We start from the raw sequence: 13,712 nt of genomic DNA on the forward strand, positions 1-13,712 counted from the left end.
ATCAGTGATACCAGTGTTTGTGGCAGCTATCGTCTTAAAGAATAAGACTTATTAAAGAATAAGCCTTGACAGTCCAAACGTGTCCTTGATGCATGGGCTGCAGAATAGTTGTTGTGTTAGCAGGCATGAAAACATTAATCTCATTGTACATTTCCATCAGAGCTTTTGATGACCAGGTGCATTGTCAGCAATATTTTGAAAAGGACTTTCTTCTTTAAGCAGTAGGTCTCAATAGAGGGCTTATAATATTCAGTGAACCACATTGTAAACAGATGTGCTGTCATCCTGGCTTTGTTGTTCCATTTATAGAGCACAGGCAGAATAAATTTAGCATAATCTTTAAAGGTTCTAGCATTTTTGGAATAGTAAATGAACATTGGCTTCAACTTAAAGTCACTAGCTGCATTATCCCCTGACAAGAGAGAGAGCCTGTTCTTTGGGGCCAGACATTGACTTCTCCTCTCTAGCTATGAAAACCCTAGTTAGCATCTCCTTCCAATAAAAGGCTATTGAATCTACGTTAAAAATCTGTTCACTAATATAGCCACCTTCATTAATTATCTTAGATATTCTGGATAACTTGCTGCTTTACCTTGTTCTTTTTTGTTATGGACATGGCTTCTATCCTTAAACCTCATAAACCAATTTCTGCTAGATCAAACTTATCTTCGGCAGCTTCCTTTCCTCTCTGCCTTCATAGAATTGAGAAGAGTTAGGGCCTTACTCTGGATTAGGTGTTTGTTTAACAGAATGTTGTGGCTGGTTTGATCTTTTATCCAGACCACTAAAACTTCCTCCACATCAGCAGTAAGGCTACCATTTATTTATCATTTGTGTGTTCACTGGAGTAGCTTTTTAATTTCTTTGGAGAACTTTCTTTTTTCATTCACAACTTGACTGTTTGGCACAAGAGGCTTAGCTTTGGCCTATTTTGGCTTTTGACATGCTTCCTCACTAAGTGTAATTATTTATAGTTTTGATTCCAAGTAAGAGACCTGTGACTCTTCATTTTACTTGTACACTTAGAAGCCATTTGGGGTTATTAATTGGCCTAATTTTGATAGTGTTGTGCCTCAGGGAACAGAGAGGTTTGAGGAGAGGTAAAGTGATGGGGGAACAGCCAGCCAGTGAAGCAGTCACAACACACATTTATCAATTGTTTGCTGTCTTAAAAAGGCGCAACTTGTAGAGCCCCAAAGCAATTAGAGTAGTAACATTAATTATCACAGATCACCATAACAAATATAAAAAAATTATGAAGTAATGTACGCATTATCAAAATATGACATGGACACAAATGAGCAAATCCTGTTGGAAAATGGCACTGATAGACTGCTCACCACAGGGTTGCTGCAAAGCTTAATAAAACTAGGTATGCCTTTGCATGCTTAAGCATCTCTCTTTTTAATAACAGAAAAAAAAACTTTTTTTCTGTCTTCAACCTGTTTCCCTATTTTGAGTGATTATTGGCACATGTTATGGAACTAGCTTCGAGCACAATATTGTTTATTCATGTCTATATTGGCGTTGGGCTGCCATAATCAAATATCATAGACTGCATGGCTTGAACAAGAGAAAATTTCTCACAGTTCTGGAGACAAGAAATCCAAGGGCAAGTGTCAGAAAGTTTTGGTGTTGGGAGGCTTCTCTCATTGTCTTGCAAATGGCCAACTTTTTGCTGTGTCCCCACATGCAACCCTATTGATTGTGTGTCTTAATGTCCTCATCTAACAACCATTCCAGCCCAATTGGATTAGGGTCACCTTAATGGCCTCATTTTAACTTAGAACCTTTAAAGAGGTAACTATCACCAAATACTCATATTCTGAGGTGCTGGGGATTAGGGTTTCAACCTATGATTTTGAGAAAAATAATTCACTTTGTAACAAGCATTTCCATTATGATCAATCTAGGTGTTTCGGGAAAGTATGTGGGACCTAACAAAACTCAAAAGCAGTATAATTAAGTTGACCCAATCTTGATTTGTCCAGGACAGCCCCATTTTACTATTATCCTGACTTAATTTAAAAGGGCTCCCTTTGACAGTCAAAGTGTCTCATTTGGAAAATAAATTACATGGTAGATCTTGATAGGTTCAAGAGCCAGGGGGCATGCACTTCAGTCTTGGCTCAAAAGAACCTATTGCTGTGCCTAGGTTTCCTCTACTATGGAGACCATCATAGAACCTGCATCACACAGTTATTGTGAGGATTAAATGCAGCAGAATGACTGAGTCATTCAGAACACTGACCTGTGTGTAGTAAGAACTGAGGGTAACACTGAGTAAGCGACAGGGAGGAGGATTATATTTGTTAGGTGTGATGGTTAACTTTGTGTGTCACTTTAGCTGGGCCATGGTGCCCAGCTCTTTAGTTGTTTCTGTAAGAGTGTTTTTGGGATGAGTTTTACATTTAGATTAGAGGACTTTGAGTAAAGCTGATTGTTCTCCAATAGGTGGGTGGGCTTTGTTCAATCAGCTGAAGGCCTGCTTAGGACAAAAGCCTGACTACCCCCAAGCAATAAGGGATTTGCCTGGAGACTACTGCCTTTGAGCTTAAACTGTAGCTCTTTCCTGAGTCTTCTGCCTTCTGGCCTTTCCACATTAGATTTTCAAAGCACCAAGTCTCCACAATTGCATGAGTTAAATCCGTAAAATAAACATTTCTCTATATACACAAAAATCCTATTAGTTCTGTTTCTCTGGAGGACCCTGCCTAGTATGGTATGTATGGAAACGAAAGCTGGTTTATTTCAAGTATAGCTTTTAATTTTTAAATAGTTGCTTTATTTCTGGATTTTTTCTGTCCTTCATTCACTGTACCCTTTGCATGTCTGTATGCATATCAATAAAAAAAAATAAAGATCTGTGATAAGACTGCTAAGAGAGTATATAGGCATTCTCTGTACCTTAGTCTTTCTTAAAGAAACACTTAAATATTGCATTCCATCCAATACTTTTAAACCATACTAATATTCTACATCTATGAGAATTTTCACATTCATAATTCTAAAGATGAAATTTTTTTCAGAAAGTGAGTAGTATACCTAATAAATGTTTAGAATAAAAGAATTCTAGGTTTTAGTAAAATGAATGTTGATTTAAAAAAATCCAGTCACCAAGAAAGCAAGCAAATATATTGGCAAGGGTTCTGCAAAGTTAGTTAAAAGACTGGCAACTCAACCATAGGGAAAAAAAGTTAAAACAACTTGGAACTGCAAATAAAGGCTTGAGGAACAACTGAGTAGCAGCTATCAAATCTAAAAAGGGTTATTGTGCAGAGGATGGAGACCAGCTGTCCTATAGCTCCACTGAGCCCAGACGTGAACAAAAATAGATAAAAACTTTACTATGACAGACCATTTAGATCGAGGTTCCTGGCAGTTAACATGTTTGGAATGGTTACTTAGCATGTTTCAGAATATATTCAAGGGATTCTTTAAAATTGGTCAAGTTCACTTTTTCTGGGTGTGATGCTAAGTGGAAAATTCAGATCCTAGGTTCCCAATGAGGTTAATCAGAATCACTAAGAGGATGGAGTAGGGTTGTAAAAACCATATGCTCCCTTTCTATGAAATGTTAGGAAATGGTTTCTAGGATGTTACAAAAGAGAATGTGTAGTGTTCTACCTTTGGTATGAGAAAAAAGGGGGAAATAAGAGAATGTTTCTTTTTTCCAAAAAAGAAACAACAACAAAAACTGATGAAAATACTTAATCTATAGAGGTGCAGTGGTGGATGAGAATTTAATTTGTGTATATTGTTTTTTGTTTCAGTTTCCCATTGCTAATACAATAGATTACCACAAATACAGTAGCTTAAAACAAATCTATTTCACAGTTCTGGAGGTCATGAATCCAATATGGATCTCACTGGGCTAAAATCAAGGTATCAGCATGGCTACATTTATTCTGACAGCTATTGGGGATAATCTGTTTCCTTGCTAGTTTCTAGAGGCCACCTGCATTCCTTGGCTCATGGCCCTTTTCTCCATCTTCAAAATCAAGCCGTACAACATCTCTGTCTAAATCTGACCCTTCTGCCTAGCTTACCTACATTTAAGGATTCTTATCCCATGAACCCAAATATAATCATGTTATAGAATAGTCTTGTTATCTTAAGGTCAACTGATCAGCAACTTTAAGTCCATTAGGATATGGTAATCCTTACAGAGTAACTGTGTGTTGGGAGGCATTCTGCCTACCTCACCTTTTAAGAATAATTTTGACTTCTGAACCATGCAAATGTTTAAATATTCAAAAAAAAAATACTGAGTCCAAAAGGATATCAAAAGCACACAAATTCTACACTGTGGAGGAAAAAAAGGACAAATTCCAATAAATATACCCTTAACATGAGATGTATTTTAAGGATTAAAATAATTTCAAAGAAACCTTGATTTTACTAAACTGGTAGTTTTTGGAAATCTGAGTGCTTACTCTGGAAGAAAGGAGATAGAAATATAGAATGGGGAAAGTTGAGGGAAAGCCCTAGGGTTTTGTATTTTTTTAATGTTTATCCTATGAAATGGCTTTGAATGTTGACACCCTCAGAACAATAAGTACCTATAGTAGCAGGTTTTGGTTTCTAAATAGTATTCCTTGGTAAAACCAAGCCTCTTTAATGAGATGTCAAATATCAGGCTGAACCACTATCAAGTACGAGTAAGCCTACAGCATTCAGTGGTACCAAAAAGGAAGTGCTCAGAGACTGATGGAGATATGTCCATCATTGATCAAGAACCTCCCCACTGCTCTGAGGACATTGGAGCATTAAACCAAAATCTCATAACATATTTTGAAATTAAAAATATTTGATACTAAAAGAATTTAGAATTAGAAGGAGAAGCACTTTAGAGAAAAAATGAAAGCTATTAAATATAAAAGGAATAATAAATTAGGAAACTCACTAGTGTAATCATCAATGTAATAACTGATTCAGGGAGGATCATCCATGGATGTTAAAACTATCAGATGATTGAAAAACCAGCTTCTTTCAGAGACAGTGAGATGATTGGATAAAATTTTGATGCAAGATAGTGAAATATTTCAAAATATCATCCCACAGCTTAGTTATTCATGACAAAAGGAAAACAGTTTGTTTATAGTGGAGAAAGCTGGTCAATATCACATTAATCAAATTATCCAACTTCATTCATGTCACAACAATAGGACAAACAGATATTTTGTGCCTTCTGACATGACAGAATGGGAAGAATACACTATCAAGTACATTGTGTTCTTGCCAAGAACATTTAACTTGAATCTATTCAGGAAGGGAAAAGTCGAGCAATTCTAAATGTAGGATATTTTACAAGGCAACAGGCCCAAACAAAAATCATGACAATTATGATGTAATTCTGGACCCTTGATTAAGAACTTAAAAAATAGCTATAAAAGACATTATTGGAACAGTTGGAAAATTTTGATTGTTGTAAGCAATATTGTATCATTAATATATTACATAGAATGTATTATGTTTATATAGTAAAGAGTCTTAGTTCTGAGGAGATACATGTGGAAAATTAGGAATAAATTCAGAATGTCAGCAACTTTCAAATGGTTCAAAACAATATGTACACAGGTACACATACAAAGAGAAGGGAACAAATGCAACAAAATGTAAATGGTGAATTTGGGTGAATTTTTTTTTTCTACCACATTTTCAAATTTTCTGCAGGTTTGATTTTCAGAGTAATATTCCTTTATTGGGCTCTCGGGGCTTCTTCATAGACTTTGGGCTTATTTTGTTTGTATTCCAAGTTGTTGTGAAGGGTTTTTTTTTTTTTCTTCCTTTTCAAAAAAATGTTTCTAGTTACCTTTTTAGAATCTCTCACTTGACATCCAGTTCTTTGAGTTTCTGTGCAACATGTTTTCCTGAATGCAGATGCTAGGAAATAGAACTTCAATGAAAGCAGTCTTGTATGCTAATCTCTATGGAGCTTCAAGTTATAGGAAAACGTTTGAAAATAAAAAGTGGGCCCATAGTATTTGGTTTGCAGCTAGCACTAAATAGATAATGTGCTGGATGTAAGTATTTTGTAAACTTTTAAATGCTATTAAATATTATCTAATAACAAAAATAGCATCCACAACAAAAGATACAGATTTCTAGACCCTGCTTCTGCTTTGTTGAAGGGTGATCTGTGAAAATAGAACCTGGATCTGCATTTTAGACAGGTTTGCCCCACTCTTCTGCTCACTGAAGCTCATGTCCCTATGGAAACCTAAGCTGTCTTTAAGGGCTCAGCCTTCAGTCCTCCAAGACGACTTCCCTCTAGTTACCTCCACTTTAATCCTGGCACATCTCTGCTGATGGGGGTTCTTTGCCCTCTGTCATGATCTTTATACTTGATTCTTTTTCCTGCTTCCTATCCTCCATTGCTGGCTTTCCCTTGGTTTTCCACCTCCCTCTGTGAGCACTAGTTCCATCTTGCTCCCTGTAGTTTCCAAGATCTAATTTCTGCTGCTCAGCCAGTAGGTGGGAAAAATATTTTTTCATGTCTCTGACTTTTCCACAAAGTCCAGTCCCTCTGAAATAGTGGCAATTATATAGGAGATTCTGAGAATGCAAACCAGATTTATGTTTCCTGGGTGTATGCAAGGTGGTTAGGGAGGAGTGTGTTTAAGGTTGCATGCAGACTCTGGAGTTGGATGGCTCAGCCAAGAAGCCAGCCTCTACCCCGTGGTAGCTATAGCACTTTTGGTAAGCTCTTTAACCAACCTTAATTTTGTTTTCTCATGTGCAAAATGGGGGCAATACCTACCTAAAATGATTTGTGAGGATTAAAGGCATTCTATCAATACTTCCGTACATTACACCTAGAAAAGTACCATCTAAATGTTCACTATTTTTAATCATCTAAGTAATTTTTTTCTTATGTTCTTTGTGTCTCTCATGGGTTCAGGTTTCCCTAGGACTTCTGCATGCTCATGCTACACATATCTTGTGGCCTCCAGAGCGCTGGCAGAAACTGGAATCTGTTCTTCCTCCAGAGCGTTTACTAGTTCAGAGCGAAGCAGAATGATGGCATGGGTCTCCCTCAGCTGCTGACATTGGGAAACCAACACCACCAATCACAGGAAAAGTAATGGATGAGCCTTCAAAAGGGCAAAGCTTGTTTCAAATGAGATGATCCATATTATTAAAGAGTTTTAAACAGTATTAAATATCAACTGATTTTGTGTTTAATTGTAATACCCTATTGTTGAATGCCAAAAAAATGCAGACCTTTGGGAATATGAAAATCTTATTCCCATGTCTTAATTTGGGGATAAATTTGAGAATCTTTGTTATGTATAATTATCCCATTGATTGCTGAGTTTTAATTTTGGTGCTTGCTGGTGAAAGAATATGAAAATTAATATTGGATGAAAGTAACTGAGTAATGTCATTTACTCTTAAGATGAAACATGTAGTGATGGGAATTATATCATGATTGACAGTATTTATAATACACTGACCACCAGTTAGGAAGAACAGTAAACTGTGATGTAAAAATAAAATACTGATTTGCTCAGGTACTGTTTTGGGTATTTATCATTTAACCTATACCTCCATTAATGAGGAATGTATTATCTTTTTCTTGGAGGCAAGGAATTAAAGTAATGGAGAACTAATTCTATCAATACAAGTAAACCTTTCTTATTGGCCCTTTTAAATCCAAAACTGCTGAGTGATCTCATGCCCCTTCACATTGATGAATAAACCTGTTTAGCAGTATTTAGTCACTATTTGGTAAAATTTTCTGAGTGAAATGGAAAGTGGTTACTCCAGGTCAACCAAGTTTTATTAGTCCCCCAGTGATTTTCAGACTTTATGATACTGAAATCACCAATTGCAGCGTGGAGTAATATTAGCATAATAGATCCTGTAAATTGCATAGATAAGGAAGTAAATTCCTATACACAAGTCTGTATTTACTCTTGCAAATCTAGATGCAAACTTCCTTGGTCTGGAATGCAAAGAGAAACAGCAGAAAACCATACACATAGTAACAGTGTATGTTACTAATAATACTTCATTAGCATCTTAATAGCTCATTCAGCAAACATCAATGAGTACTTATGTACCAAGGTTGGTAAAAACTTTATTTTTTTTTTTTTTGAGGGAGAGAGAGAACATGCAAGAAGGAGAAGGATAGAGAGAGAGAGAGAGAGAGAGCATCCCAAGCAGGCTCCACACTGTCAGTTCAGACAGAGCCCAACAAGGGGCTTGCTCTCTCCCACCATGAGATCATGAGCCCAGCAGAAATCAAGAGTCAGAGGTTTAACCGACTGAACCCATAAGCCCCCAAATTAATGTTTTTAAAAGTAGATCTGCTTAAAATCTTTTGTTGTATCTTCATTGTCCTGATCAATTCTATTTCTGTCTATTCCCCAACTTGTATTTCATAACTAGTATAGTACTGGCATAAAAAGAGACACATAGATTAGTGGAACAGAACAGAGAGCCCAGAAATAGGCATACACCTATACAGTCAATTACTTTATGACAGAGGAATCAAGAACATAAAACAAGGAAAGGACAGACTCTTCAAAAAATGGTGTTGGAAAAACTGGATAGCCACATGCAAGAGAAGTAAACTGGACCACTATCTTATACCATACACAAAAATTAACTCAAAATAAAGAATTGACCTGAAATTGTAAAACTAGAGGAAAACATAGGCAATAAGCTCCATGATGTCAGTGTTGGTGATGTATTTTGGAATTGGCACCAAAAGCAAAGCAGCAAAAGCGGGGGGGGGGGGGGGGGGGGGGGGGGGAGGAACCCATTAATGTAAACATACTTCACAGCAAAGAAAAGTATCAACAAAATAAAAAGGCAAACTATTGAATGAGAGAATACATTTGCAAACCATATATATGATAAGGGATTAATACCCAAAATATATAAAGAACTCCTATACCTTAATAGCACAAGAAAGCAAAATCTACCCTCCCCCCGCAAAATGGGCAGAGGATCTTAGCAGGCATTTTTCCAAAATGAATATACAGATAACAGACACATGGTAAGATGTTCAACATCACTAATTATTAGGGAAGTGCAAATCGAAAGTAGAATGAGATATCACCTCACAGCTGTTAGTATGGGTAGAATCAAAAAGACAAGAGAAAACGAATGTTGATGAGGATGTGGAGAAAGGAAACACTGCACTAATGGCAGGATTGTAGATTGGTGCAGCAACTATGAAAACAGTATGGAGGTTTTTCAAAAAATTAAAAATAAAACTACCACATGATTTAGCAATTCCAGTTTTGGGAATTTATTGGAAGAAAAAGCATTGATTTGAAAAGATGTAAGCACCTCCATGTTCATTACAGCACTGTTTATAACTGCCAAGACATGCGTACAAACTAAATATTCATTGATAGATGAATGAATAAAGAAAATGTTGTATATATCCAATGGAATATTATTCAGCCATAAAAAGAAGGAAATTTCACTGTCTTTGACAACATGGATGGACCTTGACCACATTATGCTAAGTGAAATACATCGGAGAATAATAAATACTTCATCATCTCACTTACATGTGGAATCTAAAAAACAAAATTAGCTCATAGATACAGAGAACAGATTGGTGGGTTGATATGGCATGGGGGTGGGCAAAATGGATAAAAGGGGGCCAAATGTACAAATTTCCAGTTAATAAATAAGTCATAGGGATGTAATGCATAGCATGGTGACTATATTTAATAACACCGGAGACCTGGGAAGATGGCAGCATAGGAGGATGCTGAACTCACTTTGTCCTGCTGATCACTTAGATTCCACCCACATCTGCCTAAATAACCCAGAAAACTGCTGCAAGACTAGCAGAATGGACTCTCCAGAGCCAAGCTTAGACAAGAGGCCCACGGAAGAAGGTAAGAAGGGTAAAGAGGCAGTGCGTGCTACACAAACTGGCAGGAGGGAGCCGGGGAGGTGGAGAGGCAGCCCGCCCAGCAAAGCAGAGCCCCCAAAGTCTGGTTTGCAAAAACGGAGGGGCCGGACTCTGAGTTCTGACAGCCAACAGGACTTAACATCTGGAAAGTTAAAACTCAACAGCTCTGCTCTTGTGACTAGGGCGAGAGGACATTGGGAGGGAGAATGGTTGAGCCCAGAAGACAGAGTTCAGCTCCGTGGGGGAACAAAGGCACTGGCCAACACCATTTCCCTCTCCCATCCCCCAGTCAAAATTACAAAGGGAACCAGTTCCTGTCACAGAACTTGCTTGCACCACACAAATGCCCAATGCTGTGCTATTGTGGATCCATTCCTCCCTCCCAGTGGATGGGTCTGCCTCCCTCCCAGTTCTGCAGGGCCCCTCCTGCAGGGGACCACCCATGGCAAAGGGAGCTCAGCCTGCCCCTCCCGCCCCTAAGCACCTTGTGGATCCCCCCAGGGCTAATATGCCAGATCCTATTGAAGCAACACCACAAGCCTGACAGTGCAAGCAGTGCAGACAGGGGTCACACCACTCCACAGTGAATCCTGCCCCTGGGAGAGGGGAAGATAAGGTGCACACCAGTCTGACTGTGGCCCCACAGGTGGGCTGGGGGGCAGACATTGGGTCTGACTGGGGCCCCGCCCACCATCACAAGTTACTCGAGACAGCACAAGGGAAGTGTCCTGAAGTTTGGAGCCACCGCAAGGACTACCAAAAATGACAAAACGAAAGAATTCTCTTCAAAAGAAACTCCAGGAAGTAGCAACAGCTAACAAATTGATCAAAAACGATTTAAGCAATATAACAAAACAAGAATTTAGAATAATAGTAATTAAAATTAATCGCTGGGCTTGAGAAAAAGCATAGAGGACAGCAGAGAATCTACTGCTACAGAGATCAAGGGATGAAGAAATAGTCATGAGGAGCTAAAAAATGCTATAAATGAGGTGCAAAATAAAATGGAGGCGGCCATAGCACAGATTGAAGAGGCAGAGAAGAGAATACATGAATTAGAAGATAAAATTATGGAAAAAGAGGAAGCTGAGAAAAAGATAAAAACATCCAGGAGTATGAGGGAAGAAATAGAAAACTAAGTGATGCAATCACACAGAACAATACCCGTATCATGGGAGTTCCAGAAGAAGAAGAGAGAGAGGAAGCAGCTGAAGGTGTACTTGAACAAATCATAGCTGAGAATTTCCCTGACTGGGGAAGGAAAAACACATTGAAACCCGAGAGGCACAGAGAACTCACTTCAGACATAACTTGAATCAATCTTCTGCATAACATATCATTGTGAAACTGGAAAAATACAAGGATAAAGAGGGAATTCTGAAAGCAGCTAGGGATAAACAGGCCATAACTACAAAGGTAGACACAAGGGTAGTAGTAGACCTATCTACTGAAACTTGGCAGGCCAGAAAGGAATGGCAGGAAATCTTCAATGTGAAGAACAGGAAAAATATGAAGCCAAGAATCCTTTATCCAGCAAATGTGTCATTCAGAATAGAAGGAGAGATTAAGGTTTTCCCAAACAAACAAAAACTGAAGGAATTCATCACCACTAAATGAGCCCTACAGAGATCCTAAGGGGGATTCTGTGAGTGAAATGTTGCAAGGACCACAAAGTACCAGAGACATCACTACAAGCATGAAACCTACAGACATCACAATGACTCTAAACCCATATCTTTCAACAATAACACTGAATGTAAATGGACTAAATGCTCCAACCAAAAGACACAGGGTAGCAGAATGGATAAAAAAACAAGACCCACCTATTTGCTGTCTACAAGAGACTCATTTTAGACCTGAGGACACCTTCAGATTGAAAGTGAGGGGATGGAGAACTGTCTGTCATGCAACTGGAAGTCAAAAGAAAGCTGGAGTAACCATTCTTATATCAGACAACTAGACTTTAAATTAAACGCTGTAACAAAAGATGAAGAAGGGCATTGTATAATTACAGGGTCTATCCATCAGGAAGAGCTAACAATTAAAAATGTCTATGCACCGAATACGGGAGACCCCAAATACATGAAACAATCACAAACATAAGCAACCTTATCGATAAGAATGTGGTAATTGCAGGGGACTTTAACACCCCACTTACAACAATGGATAGATCATCTAGACACAGGATCAATAAGGAAACAAGGGCCCTGAATGATCCATTGGATCAGATGGACTTGACAGATATATTTAGAACTCTGCATCCCAAAGCAACAGAATATACTTTCTTCTCGAGTGCACATGGACATTCTCCAAGATAGATCACATACTGGATCACAAAACAGCCCTTCATAAGTATACAAGAATGGAGGTCGTACCATGTACACTTTCAGACCACAATGCTGTGAAACTTGAAATCAACCACAGGAAAAAGTCTGGAAAACCTCCAAAAGCATGGAGGTTAAAGAACACCCTACTAAAGAATGAATGGGTCAACCAGGCAGTTAGAGAAGAAATTAAAAGATATATGGAAACAAATGAAAACGAACATACAAAAATACAAATGCTTTGGGATGCAGCAAGGGCAGTCCTGAGAGGAACATACATTGCAATCCAGGCCTATCTCAAGAAACAAGAAAAATCCCAAATACAAAATCTAACAGCACACTGAAAGGAACTAGAAGAAGAACAGCAAAGATACCCCAAACCCAGTAGAAGAAGAGAAATGATAAATATCAGAGCAGAAATAAACAATATAGAATCTTGAAAAAACTGTAGAGCAGATCAATGAAACCAGAGTTGGTTTTTTGAAAAACAAACTTGACAAACCTCTAGCCAGGCTTCTCAAAAAGAAAAGGGAGATGACCCAAATAGATAAAATCATGGATGAAAATGGAATGATTACAACCAATCCCTCAGAAATACAAGCAATTATCAGGGAATATTATGAAAAAATATATGCCAACAAACCGGACAACCCGGAAGAAATGGACAAATTCCTCAGCACGCACCCACTTCCAAAACTCAAACAGGAAGAAATAGAAAATTTGAACAGACCCATAAGCAGCGAAGAAATTGAATCAGTTATCAAAAATCTCCCAACAAAGGAGAGTCCAGGACGAGATGGCTTCCCTGGGGAATTCTACCAGACATTTAAAGCAGAGATAATACCTATCCTTCTCAAGCTGTTCCAAACAATAGGAAGGATAGGAAAACTTCCAGACTCATTCTATGAAGCAGCATTACTTTGACTCCTAAAGCAGACAGAGACCCAGCAAAAAAAGAGAACTATAGGCCAATATCCCTGATGATAATGGATGCAAAAATTGTCAACAAGATACTAGCAAATCGAATTCAACAGCATATAAAAAGAATTATTCACCAAGATCAAGTGGGATTCATTCCTGGGCTGCAGGGCTGGTTCAACATTCTCAAATCAATTGATGTGATACATCACAGTAATAAAAGAAAAGATAAGAACCATATGATCCTGTCAATTGATGCAGAAAAAGCATTTGACAAAATTCAGCTTCCTTTCTTAACAAAAACCCTCAAGAGTGTTGGGATAGAAGGAACATACTTAAACATAATAAAAGCCATTTATGAAAAGCCCACAGCTAACATCATCCTCAATGGGGAAAAACTGAGCTCTTCCCTCCCGGAGATCAGGAACACGACAGATGTCCACTCTCACTGCTGTTGTTTAACATAGTGTTGGAAGTTCTAGCATCAGCAATCAGACAAAAGGAAATCAAAGGCATCAAAATTGGCAAAGATGAAGTCAAGCTTTCACTTTTTGCAGATAACAGGATACCGTACATGGAAAACC

At 38.1% G+C, this 13,712-nt stretch overlaps 1 protein-coding gene across 1 annotated transcript in view; it reads left to right on the top strand.

Moving 5' to 3' along the window:
- IMMP2L (inner mitochondrial membrane peptidase subunit 2) overlaps positions 1-7,520 on the top strand; it is a 905,116-nt gene extending 897,596 nt beyond the window's left edge. Inside the window, exon 7 of the mRNA XM_086692395.1 lies at positions 6,905-7,520. Coding sequence (XP_086548521.1) covers positions 6,905-7,024 — 120 coding nt within the window. The 3' untranslated portion in view covers positions 7,025-7,520. The remainder of the gene's footprint in view (positions 1-6,904) is intronic.
- The last annotated feature ends 6,192 nt before the right edge of the window (positions 7,521-13,712 follow it).

Source organism: Puma concolor, chromosome A2 (genome assembly GCF_028749965.1).
Source record: "Puma concolor isolate L17-30 chromosome A2, mPumCon1.1.hap2, whole genome shotgun sequence".
Taxonomy (NCBI): Eukaryota; Metazoa; Chordata; class Mammalia; order Carnivora; family Felidae; genus Puma; species Puma concolor.